This window comes from Rutilus rutilus, assembly GCF_951802725.1.
Source record: "Rutilus rutilus genome assembly, chromosome: 20".
Lineage (NCBI taxonomy): Eukaryota > Metazoa > Chordata > Actinopteri > Cypriniformes > Leuciscidae > Rutilus > Rutilus rutilus.
This window is the reverse complement of record NC_140225.1, coordinates 30,890,116-30,915,345: the sequence shown is the minus strand read 5'-3', so window position 1 is coordinate 30,915,345 and position 25,230 is coordinate 30,890,116. Positions and strand designations below refer to the sequence as shown.

The 25,230-nt window shown below is 38.4% G+C and overlaps 1 protein-coding gene across 4 annotated transcripts in view; it reads left to right on the top strand.

Annotated features, from left to right (window-relative positions):
• qkib (QKI, KH domain containing, RNA binding b) overlaps positions 1-25,230 on the top strand; it is a 105,975-nt gene that overhangs the window by 26,250 nt on the left and 54,495 nt on the right. For all 4 annotated transcript variants that reach the window (XM_084392139.1, XM_084392141.1, XM_084392138.1 and 1 more), the window contains exons 2-3: positions 441-583; positions 24,783-24,899. In XM_084392139.1, coding sequence (XP_084248265.1) covers positions 441-583; positions 24,783-24,899 — 260 coding nt within the window. The remainder of the gene's footprint in view (positions 1-440; positions 584-24,782; positions 24,900-25,230) is intronic.

Sequence of the window (25,230 nt, the reverse complement as noted above, 5' to 3'; positions counted from 1 at the left end):
TTAGGAACGTGAAATTAATGTGAACCTGGAGTGATTTGCATTCACATAAACACACTGCTCTGAGACTGCTGAAAACACTGAATCATGAATCCCACACTGAGTATGTTTAATGAAGCCCTTTGCAGATTAATAATCACAGTTTTCTTTTTCAATTATCTAACTGTGCAACCCTAAATTGTTTGATAACCATGTTGTCAGGGCACTAAAGATGTTAATATAGGTACATGCTCTATGCAGTTTTAGATGCTCTAACATATTCATTGGTTCATTAGGTTTAAGCGCAGTGTTTAAGGAGCATTTGCACTCCTCTACTGCCATATTAAAGCGCATATAATCCATGGGTAATGGAAATGTATCATGTAGCCTGTCACTATATCTCTAATCCTGTTCCCTGATTGATGTAGTTAACTCAAAGTGCATGTGCTTTCTCTTTATTTCAGAGATCAGCAGGGTACGAAAGGACATGTACAATGACACACTAAACGGCAGCACGGAGAAGAGAAGCTCAGAGCTCCCGGACGCCGTCGGCCCCATCGTTCAGCTCCAAGAGAAACTCTACGTGCCTGTTAAAGAATATCCAGACGTGAGTCTCAAACCTAAAACACCTTCACACAGTTCGCTGCAAATACACTTATACCTGTATTCCGATCACTAGGTTTTAAATAATGAATGGCATTATTGCAAGAGCACATCTTCTCATGCAATGAGAAATGATTAAAAATGAATGCTGAGAACCTTTCAGTCACATGAACTAGTCTCAGGCAGCACTTGAAGGTCAGTTCATATGATTCGAAATCAATCTCTGCATACACACACAAGCTCTTTACTGAACCTCAATGAGTAAATGGAATGGTAAATAACTGCGCAGTTCCTCCGCATGGCTCTTATTTAATTACAAAGTCAATGCAATCTAGTTTTCCTTGCATTAAGACATGGGCCCACGTCCAGTATATTGATTTCATTAAGAGGTGAGGTTGCACAAAGTGTTTGAGTCCATTTTATGAGTCCATTTAATTTATTGTGTTATTAAGCTGATGGTTTGTGGTCGACTGTCGCTGTGCGTCTGAGGAGTATAAATCTCAAGAGTTTTCTCTTAGCCTAGAATTCAAGTATCATAATCAAGTTTTTTCATTTAAAGCTGTTTATTATCAAAGGGATAGTTCACCTAGAAGTTAACATTCAGTCATCATTAGCCGCTTTCCGACCAAGTAGTTCTAGGAACTTAGTTCTCGGAACTGTCCACTTCTAAACAGTTCTAAGAACTACTCTCCCCTAAACTCGGTTTTGCTGTTTGCGTTCGCACTGGCCAAGTGGCCATAGGAACTGGTAGGAGGGGTAAGGGAGTGACGCAAGCACGGTGACTTTTATTTTGACGGCGCGACGGACCTTTATTTTGGCGGCGCGGAGAACGCCAGAGCAAACAATGCTCGCATTCTCTGTGTTTATTAGTTAGCAATCTATCTAACAGTACAGTTTAATATGTTATTAGATAGAACTGTAATAGAAAGTAGACAGTATATGAAAAAAAGGTTATTAGCCTATGTCATGTGGTTGATGTCCAGTGTTGCTAGCTGGGCAGATAAACATAATCATGTTTGGCTTGGTCCCCTCAAAGTTGTGTTGGATTTTCTCTTCAGCATAAAGGTTTAGAGACCCATCTATCACTGTTTTCCATGTTTGTATAGTTAGTTTATGGAGTAAATATATAGGCTATAATCTGTGTGTTTACATTCTAGCTGTTTTAAAAATGGCGGGTGCTGGTGTTCCGCGTGCGTTCGGTCAATCAGCGTACACTAACGTCACGGATAGTTCCTATAGTGCTGGTTTAGACCCTACTCTGAAGTAGGACCTAAATTAGTTCCTCCAAATGGAGTTCCTAGAACTAAAATCGTTCCTAGTTCCTGCGGTGCGAACACGCCGACATCCGGGTACTTTAGCCAATAGTTCTAGGAACTGTGAAAAGGTTCCTCCGGTCGGAAAGCGGCTATTTACACACCCTCATGTTATTCCCAACCTGAATGACTTTTCCTTGTCCCATTGAAATTTTTATGCATCATGTCAGGTTTTATCATTAGTCTGATCAAATGTCATTGACATCAAAGTCCCTGTTTACACCTGGTATTAAGATGTGTTTTGGTCGATCGGATCACGAGTAGACGAGGGAGACACGCTCCCGTTTACATCTGGTGTTTTAATCCGTCTCTTTTGTCCACTTTCATCCACTTCTGTCCTGATTTCTTCGAGGGGAGGGTCTATGGGCTTTTTCAAATCTTTCAATCTAATATGGACAAAATAAGCTCACGCAATTTACAAATGAACGTTCGTCTTTTATGTCACACGGAACAAAATAAATGAGTTAAAAATTGAGTAAATTAATATTTACTCAGTGAATTGTTCTGTTAAATTTAGCAGTTCTCCTGCATAGATTTTTCTGAAAGCGGTGCCCGACCCCCTGTCGCTGTCTTTGAGTGTTTGCACATCTCTAGTAACAGGGGTGACATTGAATTCTCCCTCGCCTTCCCAGTTTGTGTTGAGTCAGACCCGCTGAACCGCTTCACCAACAACCCGGTCGGTGGTTAACAAATCTTTCAAGCAATCGCCGTCAGATCCTGCTTGCCTAAGGCTCCCGGCCCTGAGGAACCGGCCGAGTTCCCAGCTGATTGATCCCAATTAACTTCTTCTGTCCCAGCTTGATTCCTGCATGGCCAGCACTAATCGAGTCTCTCCAGCAGGGGCGTAAACACTGTTTATGGGATTACAGTCCTCCATTTCGCTGAAGTCTTCTGGTTCGAGGGGCTGTTTACGCGTCTGTATTTCCCGCGGGAGAGGGCCGCGCTGTTTAACAACGCTGATGCAGTGCTGCCTGAATGTTTTTGACTAATTCATGCCTCAACCTATAGCGTTTATTACGTGGCCAGACATGCTTGCTTGAGCCATAAAATGCAAACAACGAGAGTGGATAAGAGGACATTTGAAAGTCAACGAAGTTGTTCCAGAATGATTGTATCCATCTTACCGGCAATAGCGAAATTAATATTTTATTGTTTCCTGTGCATAATACTGGAACTTTATAAAAAGCTAATTTCGTTTCATATTCAATTACAACTCCAGTTTGCAAGGATATGATGCTTTCTGTCTGCAGTTTCAATGCATTGTGGGTAATTTAGCTCCTGCTCTTAAAAGTCTGAGAGTTAGCCAACACTGCAGTAATGGCTGTGTGTGTGTGTGTGTGTGTGTGTGTGTGTGTGTGTGTGTGTGTGTGTGTGTGTGTGTGTGTGTGTGTGTGTGTGTGTGTGCGTGTGTACGTGCGTGTGTGTGTGTGTGTGTGTGTGTGTGTGTGTGTGTGTGTGTGTGTGTGTGTGTGTGTGTGTGTGAAAAGGTTCTGGCCGCCCTTGCTGGTCTGAAGGACACCCAGGATCATTATACTTGAGTTTGGGATCATTAGGAGTTGGAGGATGAGCAATAAAAGACGTCCTCAAATAGCTTTCAGTGTCTATGGAGTTATCCATATCCAGAGAGAACAGAATTTATATTATAAAAACGAATATAAAAAATTGCCTATATCACATGATCTAAACAGGTTTTTTTTTTTTTTTTTCATTTGTTTTATTTCATAGTTGTGTAATTTCTGCACCGATTGTGTGACCAAACATAAAAAATAATGACCGTTGGTCAAGCCAGTGCCGCTGTGTCAGGCGTTTTGTTTACACTTTTCTGGGGAAATAACATATGAAAGACTTACTGCATATTAAGTATTTTAATATTGAAAAATGGACTTCACCTTTGTACTTGTTGTAGAGCATCTCTGGGGAGCCTGTATCTCTGTATTTCCTCTGCTGAGGTCAGAACAGCCTCGATCTCTCCCAGATGAAATCTGATAGAGAGGTGGAGTCATGTTTAGAGACCCCCTCTGGACAATCATTCACTTTCAGCCATTAGTCATTAAATCTCACAGCTTCTCTTCAAAAGATGCCAATTAACGCCCTTGAAAGGTTGCGGCATGTGTGTGTGTGTGTGTATGTGTGTGTGCGTGCGTGTGTGTGTATGTGTGCATGTATATTTTGATGTTTGCGTGAGCCTTAAAATGTCTATATTAACTGTTCGTAAGGCATTTCTTACATAAAGTGTTGCATTGAATATATATCCATATATATATATATATATATATATATATATTGAATATACATTGAATATATATCCTATATATAAGCTTGAAGTGAGATCACATGCGGTTAGGGGAGGAGCCCTAATGGAGCCCCGCCCCCACCCCCAATTTTACCCATTGTTCATAATTAACCAGCACAAATTGAAATTATAACAATTGGTAAATCTGATAAATGACAGAGCAATTCATCACATCAAATATACTCTTTAATGTTATATTTCAAAATGACAAATATACAAAAATTACAAAAATATAACAAATTGCTCCAAACAGTTTGGAAAAACGAATCTTTTTTGCATTTTGAAATAATAATATAATATTTCAAATAAAATGAAGAAATACATCTTCATTCCTTCCCATACCCACTAACATTTCCCTTAGTTTCAGATAACGTGAGCCAAAGCTTCTGGCCTGGTTGCAAAGTAGTTGTAGAGTTTTTGACTGCATCAATAATAATGTATACGATGGGCTATATATTAAATGTTCTAGCCTAAAAATGTTAGACGAGCTTTCTTTCAACTTACCTTCTCCATCACGACGTGTGTTCGCGCGATGTTGTTGGTTACCTAGTAACGAACGTACGGTGGGCGAGAATGTTCCGTCAACTTCCGTGTGTTCGCGCATCTATGTTGCCTAGTAACGAACGCGATCTGACCGAGATACGTGCTGGCGGCAGGAAACTTCACTTTGTGTGCCTGCGCCTCGTATACAACGATATATATAAAGCTTGCAGGACAACTTGGTTGGCATTGCCTTTTCAGCGTGAGAAATACACGGTGTGGCGTGTGAGCGTGTGAACTGGTTGAATTGCGTGTGTCTCACGGCCAATGCGTGAGACTTGAGAACCCTGTCCACAATGATTTTGCTGACAATTTAAAGGTGAGCAACATTGTGAATATAGTTTTCAGTTTAATTAGCCTATTAGCCCTTAAAGTATTATATATTAGGGTTTGAACGACTTTTTTGAAGAACATTTATGTGATTAAAGTCGAGTCGACTAGTCGCTGATGACATCATTAAGGAAGCCTGAACCTTGAGCTGAGACTTGAATGCGGGTTGCATTGTGCTTAGCTACAGATAAAGTAGCACAGTAAAGATTACATTTATATGAATGCATTAGTGAGAGAATGATTGCGTGTGAATTAATTCTAGCCGGCAGTCTCTCTGTGGGTTTTAGTTACCAAGAAATATATGATAGAACTTTTCAGTTTCTAAGCTATATTATTGATAAATCACAGAACAGTGTTGACAATACATGTCTGCACTACTGAATGTTTTTTGTGTGTGTGAGCTACTATCTGTATGTGTGTGTTACAAAGCAGCAGCGCATTAGTTTAGAACGGTGATTAACTCACGTCTACAATAAGCTGTTTAAAACGTGCATTCAGCCGATCAATTTTGAGCATCCGGATGATCTTATCAAACATATCTTGTGGAGCGCTCTCGGAGTACACCTTTAATTGTCATTTTAACTGTTGGAAACGGAGTGTAAAAGTGGACTTCAAATATGTCTTATCCTGTTGCGCCCTCTATAGGCCATGATCAGCGACTAATCGACGTCAAGCTTAAAGCATCATGGCAGAACTTTAAAGTCAACTAGTCTGTGCACCCCTAATATACTGTGTATATATATATATATTTTTTTTTTTTTTGCTTATTCCTGAGAATGCTTTGGACAGAATGATTTCCACAGAAATCCGTTCTGCTCCCATTTCATGAATGAGGCTCAGTGTGTACACGAGCATCACACCACAGCGTCCTCCAGGCAGGCTCAGAAATCTCTAATTATCTCATGGCAGGCGGTCGCTGATATTTCCAGGTCAGGGGCAGGATGACATGATAGATTTATAGATGAGGTATAGTATGAAGGGAAGAACATGAAAGAAAGAGTGAGGAAGATAAGCAGCCTGGGATGTGCGGCGGTGATGAATGTGAGGGTATGATGAGGTCGGGGAATCGGGGCAGAGGAACAGCGGCCTGCCCCGCCTGATAAAAGAGAGGGAACGGCCCCACGCGCACCCCGAGCGCCCCACACACACTCGTCTCCCAGACAGGCACGCAGCGGCACAGAAATTAATTTGCTCCTTCAAACCCGTGCTGTGTCGCCCCTCTCCCGGCAGCACGCACCCGTTCCGATTTGCTGAACAATGTTATTAGGCTGGGAAAGACAGTCGTCCTAGAAGAGCGCTGCTGCTTGAGATGATTGTTGCCTTTCATTCCAAAGTACAAATCTACAGTTGTTATTGGTGTGTGTGTGTGTGTGTGTGTGTGTATGTGTGTGTGTGTGTCGGGCCGTGGAGGAAGAGCACTATAAATACTCTGCTCAGGGTCTTGGTAGGGACAAAGCTTTTAATTGTTGAGCGTGGAGCGAGTGAGTGAACCGCTGCTGTCATTTATCACTTCTCCCTGTGTGTCCTTTTCTGGGTCAATCTCGTCCACACTCTGGATGAGCAGCTATCACAGATTATTAATCATTATCAACATAAGCTGCAAGATTGATTCCCCTTCTTCCTAGCTTGCAACAGTGGACCCAAAACATATTTGGTCAAAAATGTATGTCATTGCTTTCGATACCACATAGCAAACCATGTGGCATCTGCAAACAAATCTCAGTACTTAGACTTTGATCAGCTGGGGATTTTTAATTGAATATATTGTAGTGTAATTTATTCCTGGTGGAATATGATGATTTGCTGCTCAAGCGACATTTCTGATTATTATCAGTTGAAAACAGTTGTGCTGCTTCATATTTTGGGGGGAAATTATGCATTTTTTAGAAATAGAAATCTCTGTAACATTATTGAACATTGTCTTTCTTTACTGTAACTTTTATCAATTATGCATCCTTGCTGAATTAAAGTTTTTTTATTTATTTTTTTAACTTACCAACCCTGAACAAAACATAAATGCCATTTAGTTTAGTTTTTTAAATGTGACTTAACGTAAGTGTTCAGAAATGTTTTGGGCCAGTAAATATGTGCATGGTGTTTGCATTCCTGAAAATGTATTAATAGTAATTAATATCAAAAGAGACTTTGGATTAGAAGATGAGTATATTCCAGAAGAAACCTTTTCTCACATGTTATCCTCAAATTCATTTTAGTAGTAATTTAAGAACATAAAGATAGGCACAAATAAGAAAATTGTTGACATAGTATATTCTATAAAACAGTGGTTCTCCCCTTGGTTTGGCCATGAGAGCCACATTTTCCCCTGGTCACTATGAGCCACTCCCCAATATTTTAGGAATTTGAACCAAGCAAATATTTCTCAAAAAGAGAAATACAGTGCCACTTTACTTAACATACACATAAATTGTAAGAATATCACTAACAAAAGGTAAACAATTTATATCCCACCCCCATTCATACTATTTATTTTTCTTGGCCCACCAGCTGAGTATCACTGCTATAAAATGAATGTTAATCTTTTAGCTCAGATAAAGAAGAGTAATCAAATGAGAAATGTTTGTTTTCATTTCGAAATCTCATTTTTGAAATCTAATTTAGACATTATGATCTCGTCTGAAGCTCTAGAGATCATGCGTGAGATTACTGTTTTGTTCATTTGAGAGACTTTTCTTCCTTTAATCTCATCACTGTTGAGGAGAAACAACTGAGATATTCAAGTGTGATTTTTTTATTCCTTTTGTGACACTTACTTTCATGGCAGTTTTTGCTGTTTTTCCCCCAATATTTTGAAGTCTGTCTGCTTTGTCCACTGCATTATACTCAGGGCTTGACATTATCTTTTTTACTCACCAGCCACTGTGGCTACTGGTTTTCCAAAGTTACTCGCCAAATTATACAATTATGACATCGATACCATGAGGAAAAACTGCCATATAGACAATTTTAATATTATCTCATAATTTAGGAAGCAGATACATTAGGCTGCTGTCACTTTAAGACCTGACACGCTAATCAAACATAACTGACTGTGTTTACGTGAATACTCAACAAGGCTGGCATTTTGACATTATTTTGTGTGTATTTGACTGTCTAAGTGCAATAAACAGTGAAAAAGAAGTCAATTTAGCACTGAGAGGAGGCTTTATGTGCGCGCACTTTACTCGACACTTTACTCGACCTGCCCCATGGCACTCAGAGACGCTGCTATGTCGGGAAGACTGTTGCGTTCAGACAGTGAGAGTGTGTGTCCTTGCGGCTGCATGTACATGAAGGGCAGTGTGTTGAGCACGTGTGTGTTTGTGATTAGTCCTGTCATGCAGGAGATCTGGCTGCCTGCTCTTCCTCTCTCCAGGTGCCATTGTTTTAATTAAATGTGTCTGATGGGATGGACCCATAACTCAGGACTGAATGAGGGTCTAATGAAAGTGGAACTACTGGACGTTAACTGGGGTATTGGCTGCCGTACCTGCAGCAGCTGGTGTTGATTAATACTGTGGGACTTCATCGCTATTCGCATATGTGTGTGTGTGTGTGTGTGTGTGTGTGTGTGTGTGTGTGTGTGTGTGTGTGTGTGTGTGTGTGTGTGTGTGTGTGTGTGTGTGTGTGTGTGTGTGTGTGTGTGTGTGTGTGTGTGTGTGTGTGTGTGTCTGACCTCACTATGCTGTTTTGTAGCTTCGTGAATTACAGAAGTAAAAATGCATTAATGAAAGTGCAGTCCTTTGATTATGGGGTTGCATAGTTTCCATGGTCATGGCATTTTAAGGTTGTGTTTTTTTTTATTTATTTTTTTAAGTTTTGTTAAATGAATCATTTGGAAGAGTCTTGGAAATTTCTGTTCATTGTTACCTTTTCTGCCAGATCTGACTCGTGAAATTCACTTTCATTGATTTAACCTAATGAGATCATATTGATTCAGTCATATAAAATAATATTTTTTACTTTATTAAAGCCAGTTAATTTAGATGTTACCACATTAGGTATATTTTTAGGGTCCCTGACAAAACATATTCTTATAGTGTATAGTAAATTAAAATCTTTCTACTTTCACTGCCGTTCAAAAAAAAGTGTTTTTGAAGTAATAACAGAAATATTGTGAATGTCACAATCTGTTGTATTTTCTGTTTCGTTTTCAAGGACTTTTAGTTTGTTTATGGTGTTTGTTTATGTGTTTCCTTTCTGTTTACGCTTGTTGCCATGGTTATTCATCAGTTCATTGATTGTCACACACCTGTTCCTCATTTTCTCTTTAGTTCTCTCAGTATATAGTGCCCTTTGTTCAGTTAGTTCACGGTCTGGTGTTGTTTGTGTAGTGCACACTGTTGCGTTACCTTTCTCGTTGTTTGTCTTTTGCTTTGTTTTATTTAATAAAGTTCACACTGCATTTTAGATCCAATTCGCCTCACCTCGTATTCATCCTCAGCCAAGCCGTGACAGTGACATTTTTTTTATTTTGATACATTTTAAAATGTAATTTACTTTGTAATTTACTTGATGCAAAGTTGAATTTTCAGCATAATTACTCCAGTCTTAGTGTCACGTGATCATTCAAAAATCTTTGTAATACGATGATTTTCTGCTCAAGAAACATTTTTAATTATCAATGTTGAAACCATGATCATTTTTTTCAGGATACTTTGATTAATATAAAGTTAAATGAACAGCATTTTTTAACATTAGAAATGTCTGTATTATCACCTTTAATTCATTTGTTGTTGAATAAATATATTAATTTATTTTTGAAAAATTGTACTGACTCTAAACATTAGAACGGTTGTGAATATTGAATTGGCTAAAGATATGCTCTCGAAAAGAACTTGCGTTGGTTCTTCTCGAAAAATTGGCCAAAAAGCTTCAGAAATCAGAATGATTAATGAGATGGTTTTGAATAAAAATTATTTTCAAAATGTGTGAATCCTATTAATAATTATGTATAATTACTTAATTTAAATTTGTATAGTTATAATGGCCTTGTCATAATACCCAAATGCATTATGAATTTCTTATCCAAATTACATGTTCAGTTGTCCTCTTTGAAAATGATTATTAATCCTACACAGATAATTAAACCAAATATTAGCAAATATCAGATCGAGCTGACATTTTAATATTTAAAACCCATCAGAGTGTATTTGTTCTGATTCCTGGTTCCTGATGAAAGTGGGTGGTGAAGTTATGATATGAACAGATGGATTGAATAATAGATTGATTGTTTCATGGAATAAGGTTATAGATTCCAGCATCTATACTTAAAACCTTTTCTGCGGTCCGAGCACATAAAAACGCTCCCGTACTCACTCCGGCTCTGCCCACGGTGAGTCTTCTCATTACTCTGGTGATAATAAACAATAACACGCACGCAGGGGAGACGTGCGGCGGCGTTCCGGATCACCTCGCGGCTAATGAAGGTTAATTAGGGTTCATTAGGACATGATGAGCGCTCGTAACACCACCACAGCCCTCAGCTTTACTCCTGCAGGGCTCCTCGGTTCCTCCCTCTCCTGATGGACACCCGAACACCAGTCCATTTCACTGAGAGTTCAGACATGCAGCAGTGCAATTACAATATATCACCAGTATATTAGGATATAATATGCTGTATCAGTGTTTCCAACAGCCTCGTAAATGATCAACACCATCAAAACTTTGCTGAAAAACCTGTTGCACACTATGTCTACTACATGCCTTCTGTCGTCTGATTAATATTTTATACTTTTTAGCACATAAAAGACCGTTTAGTATAACTGTAAAAACATCCCACTTCAAGTCGTGGTTCATGTGTCTTTTTGCTGTGAAATCTTTACTGATTTTCATATTGTTAGCAATATTTCAAGATGAGCACTTACTGAACTTAGGAGCTTAGGTTTACTTGATTATCCATACATCGTTTTTTTTTTTTTATCATGTTCAAATGTGAGTATCAAATATGATCCATCAGGCATCAGGAAGGTTTATTTGTTCATCTCTCAATGCATTATATGTTTTAAAACTACAGTGCTTTGATCATAAAACAAAACATTTAAATTGGTATTATTGGGAGATATAGAGTGACAACTGATAAGCATTTTATGTAAGTAGTCTGCTATACTGTAATAAAGATCTCATTGATTTACATTAAAAGCTATCAGAATTTCATCTCACTTTTTAGCCATATAAATATCAGCAACTGCACCGAAGTTTTATTGAGATAAATATTCTAACTATATCATACTATGTGAGCCATAAAAGCCTGATGTATTAAATATGATTCTCAACAGAAACATTATGCAGGGTTAATACTGGAGGTGAAAATCAGTCTCATCAAGTTGCTTTAATGAGAACACTAAAGTTTGTCTTTCACGAGTTTTGACAGTTCTGGGCTGAAAATATCATGTAGATTTATTTATTTTTTTCAGAGAAAGACTTAACAGCGAATGTATTATAAATAAAACACAGGTGGAGAGTTTAACAAATGCTCAGTAATTTACAGAGACAACCATCAGAGGACTGCTTCAGCAAAAACACCTGTTACATGCAGTAAGATTATTATCCATAAAGCATAAGTCTGCAGGTGTAACTTATTTATACAACTCAATCAATCTGCTGTTTTATTTCAGCTGTTGGTCAGAGGCTTCCGTACATATTTACTTTATACGTAGAGTTATGTTTCAAGTTTAATGGTGCAACTCAAAAATATTTAGTAGTGCACAAGTTGTAACTTAGTGCCGATTTACATCACAACTAGGCTAAGTTGTGACTTACGTACAGCTGGTGCAACCGGCCTCAAATTCCTATAGAGATCAGAGCGAAGAAGTTGAGTCTTTATGTACGCACATATTTTACTATGAATCTCATCACAGTTTGTCTATTTGATCTATTCATTTATTCAATAATACACTAAATGACATCAAAGTCATACTTGAAAATAACCTGAATAAAGTTTCTATGGTGAACTTGTTTTTAATTTATGACTTGAAATTGAGGGTGTTACAAATACCCTGGTATCATAATGAAAAAAGACTCATTAAATCTTGAAATGAAACCTTTTTTAGAAAAAAAATTTTTTTTATTAAATTAATTATATATATATATTTTTCTGTAGTAATTGTAACTTGATAGTTACAACACATGATATCTTGTCATTAAATGGTTGGTTGAAAATGGTGTGTGTGTGTGTATATATATATATATATATATATATATATAATGTAAAATAGATAATATATCTAATATATAATGTTAAAATAGCATATTCTTTCCAAGTACCCTTGAGATACACTTACCCCTGGTTAGGAATCACTGATATATATGGAGAGCAAATGTAGACTTTAGTCTCCTTCTTCTTAGATTTCTTAGAAGTCTCTTTCGTCGAGCTAAAGTAAATTTCAATCTGTTTCTCACACAACGCTATTGTTTGGCTTCAGGAAAAAGCCCACTAGTCATATGAACTGTAACTGTTATAATTCCTTTATGGTGCTTTTATAGTGCAGTTTCATTCATTGTAATTACATGGAAAAGAGCTTCTAGCTTTTGTGTTCCGCAGAAGAAAGAAAGTCATACGCGTTTGTAGCGGCATGAGGGTGAGTAAACAATGACAACATTTTCATATCCACTCAAAATTCCTTTGGAAGGAAGTGTCTAACATATAATGCATCGTCTAAGTAATTTGGACTTCGCTTCCCAAGTGAGCACAAACCCAACACACACTAACAGAGTGAAATTAGACTACCACAAGGGGATCGACCAATCAATACCACTCACGGATCACCAGCACAGGAAGCCGCGATAAAACATTTGAGATCAAGTGTTGTAGATATGGAGGAATACACGCGGTTAGACGTCTCCTTTTCTCTCCACGAGTCCCCCACCTCTCCGAGAAGAGACGTGCCCTCCTTCCCCTCCCCTTGTCCTGCACAATAATGAAAACAAAAGACATCCTGCAGCAGGGAATCAGAGCGCAGTGCTATTAGAAGCCATGCAATAATTAATTTGCCTATTACCAGAGCCGACTCGTTTATCTTCATAAGATAATGCCATCACTCCCAGTCTCTGGCAGACCTGCATGCGCTCTGTCTTAAACGGCCCTAATTACGTCCCCGCTGCCTATTTTATTGTAGTTGATGGAAAACACACTTAATCTCCACTGTGCAGAATGAGTAAATAGGCTCCAGCCTTGAACAGCAGATATTAGAGTTTCCATTAAAGCCCAGTGCTTTTTTATGTGGCTTTTGTTTGGGGCGCCGGAGCATTAAAGAGCTGGGCTAAGGTTTCCACCGATGATGCAGATAAGTCAAGATGTCTTTATTACGTTGACTTTTCACGCACTTGTAGTTAGAGGGAACTTTGCATTGGCAAAAGCCCAGTGATATGATCATGACTACCAGTTGTGTTAACATTTATGAATGGTTTGAAACAATCAGTCAGTTAATGGTTTAAGTGTAGAAGTGGTGTGGTTTGTGGTCTGCTGTTGGGGTTTGGGCTGCTAACTGAACCTAGAGGACGTCTTTATTGCGCTGTAGTTACTATTTCTCAAGAGACTTCACAGAGTTATTAGGTTTCAAGCGTCAACTTAAGTCAAATGAATTAAAGCTGTTGACAGAATTAAGAGCCGTTAAATGAATGTGGATCACATGGCTTAGATTTTAATGTGATCTTTGACTTTTGATTGCACACTTTTTTTGCATCAAATCTGAGCACAGTTTAAGACGTTGTTGAGATCTCTTCTCTAGGAGACACCTATAAAATCAATGGGCTCTTTTCCTACTCTCTTCTAGGTTTCATCTAATTGACTTCTAGGAGAAAGAATTGGGATATTAACGAGCTTATTATGAGATATTATTAACCTAATGGATATAATGTATGTTCAAACTCCATATGGGAAAATCCATGAAATACCACTGTGGGATGGTTCACCCAAAGTTGACAAAATCTGTTTTTATTTACAAAGCACACTTGTTGTAAAAGTGCAGTCCTTTGCTTGACATGTAAGAACAAACATCATTGGTTCTTGTGCATGAAGCAAGCACCTTTGAGCTTCAGATTGCCATATTTGATGAGCTCTGTGCATTCAGCAAATTTTTTTATGTGAATAAAAGCCTAAAATAAATCAGTTCATCTCGATTCATATTTCATACTTTATTGAACTTTTTGAAGCAGCAAAGATTTGGTATAATTTGGATTGGAGATTTCATTACAAATGATGAACATTAACAACATTGTCTTTTATGTTTGGAAAGACATGAGTGACACAGTTTTCATTTTGGGGTTAACTCTTTAAGTCTTATTTATCCTTAAATCATTCCAGACCTGTCTTTTTCTTCAGTAGAATACAACAGAAAACACTTCAAGCTTCTCTTTTTTGAAAACCTTAAGGGACCAAGGTCTACAGAAAGAGAAAAGAACCAGCATAAAAGTATCATAAAATATAGTCCCAATGACTCATCCGCTATATTCCAAGTCTTCTGAAGACATTTGATAGTTTGTATTCGGGACAGACCAAAGTTTAAGCAGTTATTCAATAAAACCTATTGTGATTGAAGACATACAAGACTGAATGTCAGTTGGGTAGACTTAAACCCAAGGCTGCTCTAGAGAGACGGTCCCTATCATGGTTTTGCTAAGATTGTCACCAAACAAACAGGTCTTTGGTCCCGTGCTCCTGCATGTGCTTAGAAGGGTTGTGTGGGATTTAAAAAGCAAGAGAATGTTGAGAACCCAAAGGAGGACGCAGCTGCCACCCTGATCACTAAACAGACCCACAGAAAAGGTTAAACCACACACACACACACACACACACACACACATGAATGTCTGCATGCAAGTGTGTGAAGAGTAAATGTCTTGTTGTGTTCTTGTAGAGGAGTGGCGAGATGAAAAGATGAATTAAATGTGGTGATGTCAGGGCAGTGGATGGATGGATCCAGAAGAGGGTTTTCACAGCAATACCATAGAACCATCATTTTGGGTTCCACAAAGAACCTTTCTGGGAACAGTTCTTAAAACAACCACTTTTTTCTTAAGGTCCATGAACACCGAGTCCGAAATTCTCGTCCGAAATTATCGCACGTTAAAAAAATAAATACGACCTCACGTTGTGTCAATCACGTTTGCCTCCGAAACTTTCGTCCGTCAAAAAACAATCGGTTTCGATTGTCTGCATTTTTCGCATCCCTAGCAAGCGTTTTGAAAAGTGTTTTGACAATTCAAAGCCACCGAATGACGAATACGAAAAAACGCATACGAAAATTTCTGCCTCAGTGTGCAAAGACCTTTAGTGTGAAGAACATGTTAATATGGATGTTAAGGTTCTTCATGGAACCATTGATGCCGCAGTATAGTTTGCTCTCGCCGCTTCTGAACAGCATCACACCGGTAGCGTTTCTCGCACAAACAAACACATCTCACGCTAATCTATTCACACACACCGGCCTGCTCCATCCATTGCCCTGACATCACCTGCCAGCGAGGAAGATGAAAATTCAATTCATCTTTTCTTCTCGTCACTCTCTACAAGAACACACCAAGACACTTGCACAGCCCTCTTCACACACTTGCATGCAGACATTCATCAAAGCATCAAAGGAGCTGTGAGAGACGCGCAGCAGGAGCAGGCCCACACAAAAGACGCAGGTACAAGAGTGTGAGATTGTGTGCGTTTGATAGGAGAGCTCAGGGTGACAGCCGGAGAGTTGAGAGGTGGAGAAGTGTTGCATCCATTCAGGTAGACGAGACGCTGCTGTCACTTACGCTTTTGGTGTGCAGTGTGTGCAAGAATACATCGAGTCTATGTGTGGCTGCTTTTTCTTGTGTGACTTTTTTTCTTTTCTTTTTTTTTGTGCTATATACCAGCAACGTTTGTCAAATGGCTTTCAGAATAAAAAGTTTGTCCTACAGTCGACTTGAAATCCAAATTGCCCCATTTACTGTCTTAATAAATGTCCCTGAACTTATTCGCTATACGATTCATCAGTGGATGTTAGTAGTGAAACGTACTTTCTCTGCCTCTAAAACAACTTCTGGTAGCACTTTACAGTCCTTTTCCCCATGTACATACTGTGTGCTTATTATAGTAATTGCAATAACTGGGTATTAACTAGGTACTTACCTTAAACCTACCTCTAAATCTAACTTTAACCCATGTAGTTACCCAGAACCTTCTTAGGTAAGTACACTTAAGTGTAAAAGTGTCAAATAAAGTGAAACGCAACCCTTTTGGGGGAAAATAACATGAACTCTTTCTCCACCATTGACATCATTTTCCAGAAATCCATGTTTTCACTGTTATACGGTAGAGTCTGCTGTTACGCGTCTTCTGAAAGAGTGCAGAATCTCTTAATCAAAACACAAGCGAAGAAGCAGAAACAAGCGATAGAAGCATATAAATCAAAACTGCCAAGTAACCAAATGAAATATTGAACCCATGAAGAGGTGATGACTGTGATGGACTCTGTGATCTTTACTGCATCTGTGTTTTGATCATCATTCTGAATCCGATCCGGATTAGTCTTTGACAAAAACGCAATTTTCTCAGCTTTTTGTTCAAAATGTTGCTCTTTTAATGAAACTTACCCACATTCAAGTGTTGATAAAAAAGAATACATAAATCTAGACAAAAAAGGTTTATTTTCTGTTCAAAAGCAGAGGCTCTGTCCCTTTCATTTGATAAAATATGTTCAGAACTAAATATTCTGGGGGCCATGATAGTTTTGTGAAAATGATCACAACTGCTGGTGTTGGCAACTTTAAATAAAAAAATAAAAAAACGCTGGTAGGAAAAGAGTTAATAAAATTAACACCCTCTTTGAGCAAACCAGTCTAATCCCAATGGATAAATACCAGTCCTGTTTTAAATTATTTCTCACTGAATATTGCATATTTATAAAAGACGTTAAATAATCTTAGAAGCAAGGCTCCTGAAAAAGTGGGTGCAGGCACTTTTGCATTTCAATATACAGTATGTCATGTGTCCAAAATTAAATGTGTCACAAATACTGTTTAACGTCTTTAAATGATATATTGACTGGTTATCCACTAATTAGTCCACTGAATTCATTATTAAATGTTTAAAATGGATTTTAAAGTGTAATATATAGTCCAAGCTCAAATCACAATATGTGAAGGACACTGCAACAGATTTTTCCCATCAGGGGAACATCTCTGAGAGCCAACAGCTGAATAAAGGCGAGTTTTTTCAGGTTTGTCCGTATGCGTCTGTGTTCGAGTGCTCTCACCAGGCCCGAGCGTCACATAATCCAGACGGAGAGAGCGGAGGTCATCCGAGCGTCTGTGATACGCCTCAGAGAGCTGTGTGTGTAATCCCGACAGATGTGTGAATACAGCAGGGAGACCGTGGATGTATAATTTGCGCCTGCTGGTTTCAGAGTGAAGCCGTTCCTTCTGGAGTCTCTCGCACTGATTACTCAATCTCCAAGGGCACCTTGAAAATTGGCCTGTGCAGGCCTGAAGAGAAGACTCTGATTTGATATACCGAGCAGTTTTCCATCACTCAGTGACAGCAGCTCTGAACACGCATGACCTTTGCGGTGGCTTGGCTTCTGAAAGGGCTTGTTATTTCCAGTGGCGGTCCATGAGGGTATTTTCCGGGCAGGCTGATAAGCATATAGAAAGATTAATAACCAATAATGAGTGCATTACCTTTTACTTTTATCTTTGGTAACACTTTATTTTGATTGTCCACTTTAGACATTCTACTAACTATAAGTAACTTTGCAACTACTAAGCCGAACCCTAACCTAACCTAACCGTCTACTAATACTTTAATGAGAGTTATTTGGCATGTAGTTGCAAAGTTTCTTATAGTTAATAGAATGTTTAAAGTGGACCATCGAAATAAAGTGTAACATTTTATCTTATCTTTTTATTTATTTCCCCCCTCCAAATGAACTTCTACTTACCAATTTGTAGTGGAATATCATCCTCCTTTGTTATGGCATATTTATATACGGCCCCCTTTACGTTTTTTGTTTTATTTGATGCTAAAGTATTTCTTCATCTGTTGCATCTAATTGCTTAACCTTTGATAATGATTGGATATTAGAACAGATGGAGGCGAATTGCATTTATTCTCCCTGTTGTGTTCACAATTTGGATGGACAAATTATATTGCGTAATTTGATTAGCAAATGGACCAATTAGAAATGATATTCAGAGGAGCTGTTGTTCAGTAAATAAAACCTTGGTTACTGTGCATGAAAGATAAGATCAAATATAATGTAGCTATATACAGTATTTTTTTATATACATTCTGTACAGTGCATGCACAATAATAAGTAAAGTGATTATTCATGATTCATAATTCATTTTAGATATATCTTACAGGAGACTCTTCTGGGACTGGCACTGGTAATTTCGTTGCATCTCAAAATGAAATAGGAATAAACTATGAATAGTAAAAAGCAAGGGGCTGATGGGGAGGTCACATTTTCTAATGAATGTTCCCTTATGAAATTTATTGTGTGAGTTACGTGGAGTTGTCGACATCCTGTGCAGTGCTAGGATTTCTATTAAAAATATAAAGATTTTAAAGGTGCAGTGAGTGATTTCAGAAACAATCAGAAACACTGTTGCCAGATCATAACCCTTCTTTTCCCAGTGATATTCATATAAGCTTTTCTCTTTTGTAATGTCTCTCAGCCATCTTTCTTTCCACAGTCTTTCTTCAAATTTCCCTCTTACTCACTCTCCCTCCTCCCCCATAATGAGTGGACACGCCCCTACTGATGATTGGCTCACTCTCCCTCCTCCCCCATAATGAGTGGACACGCCCCTACTGCTGATTGGCTCACTCTCCCTCCTCCCCCATAATGAGTGGACACGCCCCTACTGATGATTGGCTCACTCTCCCTCCTCCCCCATAATGAGTGGACACGCCCCTACTGCTGATTGGCTCACTCTCCCTCCTCCCCCATAATGAGTGGACACGCCCCTACTGATGATTGGCTCACTCTCCCTCCTCCCCCATAATGAGTGAACACGCCTCTACTGATGATTGGCTCACTCGCCCTCCTCCCCCATAATGAGTAGACACGCCCCTACTGATGATTGGCTCACTCGCCCTCCTCCCCCATAATGAGTAGACACGCCCCTACTGATGATTGGCTCACTCTCCCTCCTCCCCCATAATGAGTGGACACGCCCCTACTGATGATTGGCTCACTCGCCCTCCTCCCCCATAATGAGTGGACACGCCCCTACTGATGATTGGCTCACTCTCCCTCCTCCCCCATAATGAGTGGACATGCCTCTACTGATGATTGGCTCACTCTCCCTCCTCCCCCATAATGAGTGGACACGCCCCCTACTGATGATTGGCTCACTCCCTCTCTCTCCTCCCCCAGCATGAGTGGACACACCCCTACTGCTGATTGGCGCTCTCTCTCTCCTCCCCCATCATGAGTGGACACACCCCTACTGCTTATTGGCTCTCTCTCTCCTCCCCCATCATGAGTGGACACGCCCCCTACTGCTGATTGGCTACAAGTGTGTTGTGCTGCTCAGTCCGATCCACTTTGAACAGTGTTTCTCAGATATCACTTACTGCACCTTTAACATTGATATTGTTTTCAAGGCAGTAGAAAGTAAACCAGTGGAGAGAGTGGAGAGATTGTATGGATGCATGTCACTAATGCAGTATGTGCATTGAATGAATTTTGGATTGACTTTTTGCTCTTAGACATTAAACACATTTTAATTTAAATATGATTTATTGGCATGTAAAAGGTGCCAAATGTATATTTTAACAGATTTATTAATAACAAAATATGGAGTGACAGTCTTCTCATATTAGATCCTTGCTTGATGCTGATTTATTTATGTACATGCAGAAATATTAAACACAGGCACACAACTTTTATTCGAAGGGTGAGCGAACACGCATACAAATGTGATGCACGCCCTGGTGCTTTGTGCCTCCAAGTAAAATTTAATTGCTTCTTTTCATTCATATCCGCAAGGCTCTTGGACAGGGATGAAGGGTGCCAAAATAAATAAAAAAAGCGCACAAACACATACTCAGTGACTGTGTTTTACCAGTAGTCGATTATGCATGGAGTCAGTCATGTGAAAAGAGCGTAGCGTTGGAATACCAAACACATTGATAAAGCAGACCCCGAAGGCTTATTGATTAGAGCAGGAGGTCTGTAGTGTAAAATGGGATTTTACAGAACGCAAGGCTGCATGCATTGAGTTTCAGCTCCAAAACAAACCACTGCTGCACGTCACTCTGACTGTATTAGCATGGAGTTCCCTTAAGGAAGAGAAAGAGATGGGAACAGGCAAACTGCCTTAAAAAAATGTGACTGTACAGTTTTAGGTATGAGGAAATAATTGGGTGTTGGTGTGATGAGGGTAATGAGTTCCATGTAATGTTACATAATCTGAAGTAGCAGGTAAAATATTGTGCTCTATATATTTTGAATTTACACAATATTATCTGAGTTACTATTCTTTAAATAAATAATGAGCTTGCTTAATTTACAGACACGTGTAATGCAGAACTTTGGAAAGGTCAGTAAGATTGTTCAGCAATGATACATTAAAATTAAATATTTAATTAAATAATATAATTATTTCATTGATCAAAAGTGATCTATTTCAATCAAATGTTGTTCTTTTGCACTTTCTATTCATCAAAGAATCCTGAAAAAAATCTAAGCAACGCAAATATTTCCAACATTGATTATACTAAGAAATGTTTCATTACACTATATTTCGATGGTCCACTTTAGACATTCTACTACTTTGCCATAACAACTAACTCTCATTAGAGGTTAGGGTTAGTTGTGAGAGTTCGGGTTAGTAGAATAATTTGACATGTAGTTGCATGTTTTTACTGTATTGTTGATCAAATAAATGCGGTCTTGGTGAGTATAAGAGATTTATTTCAGAAACATAGAAAAAAATAATGCTGACCCCAAACTTTTGAACGATAGTGTGTTCAGAGTTGTTTGTAACACAAAAACATTTGCCTGCCAGATCTCCTGACAGGGTACAGACCGGGCCAGAGCCTTTGACTGACAGCCTTCAGGTCAGTGTTGATACCTGATCGATTAAGTGAACGATTGACGGCTGTTATCTTGTCAGCGAAGGCCCAGAGGAGGCGCTGGCGTGTGGGAGACTGTCGGCTGATGAGCTCTGCGATAACACTTAGCCAGCCGCCTCCAATAAAGTACTTCCCAGGGAATTTCTTTCGCACAGTTCTGCTGAATTACAACTCCTAACTGTCTTTTAACCATCTTGCATGTTCATGATCACTTTTAGGACTAACCAGGGTCAGAAAATAACCAGGGCTTATAGGGCAAAAATGCCAAAAAATTTATTTTTTTCTCTAATCCACCATTTAGTATGCATTTCGTTTCATTTTAATCTAGTAATATATAGTTATGGGTTTACTGCCTCTGCCTGCAGACATGGAGGTATCAGAATTCACTATCTTAAAGGCGAGTGATGTTTAATGTGTAATAACGAAGAAAAAAAAATCAGCTTGGAAAACATTGAATGTAAAAAAATATATATATATATATATATATATATATATATTAGGTTTGTCAATAGATCATGATTTTTTGTACACTGATCATGAAATTAAGCATATACCATTTATCTTATTTAAAGGGGTGGTATAATGCCGTTTTCACAAGATGTAAAATATGTCTTTGATGTCCCCTGAGTGTGTTTGTGATATTTTTATATAGCATGTTAAAGTTGTCACTTTTTGAGGGTGAGCAAAAACGCACCGTTTTGTGCTTGTCCCTTTAAATGCAAATGAGCTGCTGCTCCCGGCACAGGGGGCGGAGCTTCAACAGTTTGGACTCACACAGACATGCACTGAAAATTTCTAAAACTTTTAGTCTTTTATGTTCAAACCAGAGTCAAATGATGTCAACAGAGTCAATGATGGAGAGACTCAAGAAGTGACAACATTTAGAATGCAACAGGACATTTCTGAATGGTTATTGATGAATTTATGTAGTAGGGCTGGGCGATAAAACGATAACGATAATTATCGCGATATCATTTTTCTCGATAAATGTTCGATAATGTTATCACTCATTTGAACCGCGCGCCACACGGACCATTTATCCGCTCGGCTCAAAGTCCAAACGGCAGCGCAGCGCGAGCATACTGTCTAAGCCGATGCGTTTACTCTGATCGCTCTCGTCATGTGATCCAGTGAGAAGCGCTTGAATTCAGCGAAGAACACAAATGTCTCAGTGATTTAAACCAGTTTAAAGGCAGATGAAACAGCGCTGACAAACAGGAGAAACACTGCGCAGAAGGCTTTTCCGTCTACAAATTCCCATCATTTACCATGGATTTACTGTAACGTTAGCCTAGTAATATTAACTGCACCATGAAATGTGGGATATACATATTGAATTGTATTATATTATTAATGTAGACAATGTATTAAAGGACTGATGGAATATAATTACAGTATTTAATAATGTATTTAGGCTACTGTTTTTCATACAAATACCATAGAAACCATAAAGTTACATTTTGCCATGATAGTGAGGTTATCATGATCTAAATGCATGATACTGGATGACCAATGGTTAAGTTTAATAAAACTCAAACAGTCAGAATATTACATTTTACCAAATAAAAATTAGCACATGCAGAAACTAAGAAATTAATTTTTCAATAAAGATATTTATTTTGTTAAGGAAAAATGACAAATATTTGACTGTTCTACCTCAGATTTGTGAAATGTTCACCTGTTTGGCAAGTGTTTGTCCTGATATGTTCTGACAATAAAGAGTAGTTTAAAACCACAATTAACGCTCTGGTTTCTACAACTTTCACTTAGGAGCAAAAATCTGCCTTTAAACTTGAAAGAACAAAAGATTTGACTTTTATCGTGATAATTATCGATATCGACTGATATAAAAAAAATTATCGTGATTTTTTTTTTTGGGCCATATCGCCCAGCCCTATTATGTAGCTTATGTGTAGTTATCGTCTAGTCATTGATTAGCATATTCTGTCTTGATAATCTATCGTGTTCAGGGGGCGGGGTTTATGTAAATTCTAGGGTTGGTGATGTCACTAACTCAGGAGGAATGTCATGTAGTCCTTGCCAGCCGTTTGTTGTAGTCCTTACAAAGCAATTTCTTTAAAAGCAAATATCTCCCTTTGCTTTAGACTTTGAGCATTGTAACTTTGCAGATGTTGTTTATGCTCAAACAGCAACATTACACACTAACTAAAGTTAGAAAAGTGAAATCATAATCAACCACCCCTTTAACACATTCATTTTGTCATCATTTGCTATATCCAGCAAAGTAAACCATTAGATTGAAGGGTGATTCTCACAAAATTGTGTTTTCTGCAAGCTTTTTTTCAAGGAAAATGTAGACGTCTTTCCAAAAAATGGACACTTGGAGACTCCAAAAGGACACCAAATAACCAAATGATACAAGGAGTCGATATTATTGTTGATAGTCGAGATTGTTTGTAGCCATGCATATTTATGCATACCAAAGCACCCATGAAAAACATTACAGAAAAAAAAAAAGCTTTTCAGAATTTATAGTTTGTGTACAGTGCAACAGCAAAGAGCTTGTTTACGTTTTTAGACAAGTCAAGTTGCGATACGGAACAGGAACACAAGGACTCACGTTTGCGTGAGGGCTTGCGCTCTTCAGAAACAATCACAGAAAATGACAGAGCTCGTGTTTTAAAGTGAAATAAACACTGGAATGAATCATTCACTGAAAATGCAGTCTCTAATTCTCCCTGCTCTCGGATGTAATCAGCCTGGTTTTCTTTGTGCTGTTTTGGACTGATTGTTTGAATGAATTTGCTTAATGGATCATTGGACTGAAAATCTTTGGACTGAAAGAGTTTATCAGCTTAAAATGATCTGATCGAAAACAGAGAAGCGAAATCGGGTTAAAGGGTTAGAATAGAAATGTCCACCCACCAGGGTTACAGGATCTTGCGCAATTCAAGACTCTCAAGATCATCTAACTGCGTGACGTTGCGTTAATGACGCAATTTCACGTGCTTTAGTCATTTATTTGCGTTAAATTACTTAGTTTTGAGTTAATCGCATGCGTTAACAGGTTAATGTTGAATGCCCTAGTAATAAGTAATGCAATACTTTTTAAGAAAAGTAATTAATACCATGTGAATGTTATAATACCTAATTATACTTATTTTTTTACAGTAACTTACTCAACACGGAGTACAATACATAAACATTCAAATTACCCTGAGCGAACAGATGTGTTTTAGCGTTTTGAATGTTGGATGAGCTAAAATGAGTTGCTGAGGGAGGGATGTCCAGTCTCTACGGGCCGAGACATTAAAAGATTCAACACCCAATGAAGAACTGTTAACAACCATTAATAAACTGTCTCTGGAGGGCAACTAAATATTGTGGTGCGAGACCATTAAGAGCTTAAAAAAAATGGTAATTACAATTTTTGTACTGTGTGTGATAAGCAACCATGAGCCAGTGTCGGAGTGATATGTGCTGACTCTTTTGTGTCTTTGCATAATTAATAATAATGCATAACTTCAGAATATGATGAAGTTTTATGCTCCCGCATAATAATGCTTCAAAATAATCTGTTATTTTACACTGTAGTGTTGTTGATGGAAACAGTGACTTGTCGAATTCCAAAGTATGTATGGTATATGGCTCCATCCGGACACAGATGCAGTGAGTGATGTGTGTGTGTGTGTGTGTTTGTGTGTTGCAGTTTAATTTTGTGGGCCGGATCTTGGGCCCGCGGGGGCTCACAGCCAAGCAGCTGGAGGCCGAGACCGGATGCAAGATCATGGTGAGAGGGAAAGGCTCCATGAGGGACAAAAAGAAGGTAAGATCTACAGATACACACACACACACACACAGATACATATACAAACATTCACTAACACACAGGGAGTGTCATTTTTCACTTAATACGTATACAGTAACAAAACACTTATTAATATATTGCAATCTATCTAATTCGTAGTTTATAAACTCTACATTGTTAATGCATTCATATGCTAAGTACAAAAAGTGAGTTCTTCATTCATCGTCACTGTTATTAACAAACTGTTTTTATATCTCTTTTGATAACATCTTGTTAACTATACCTAACTGAACCAGTAGTAAAAGAGTTGATAATGGTTAAGCCTTTATTAGACATTAATTATAGGTGT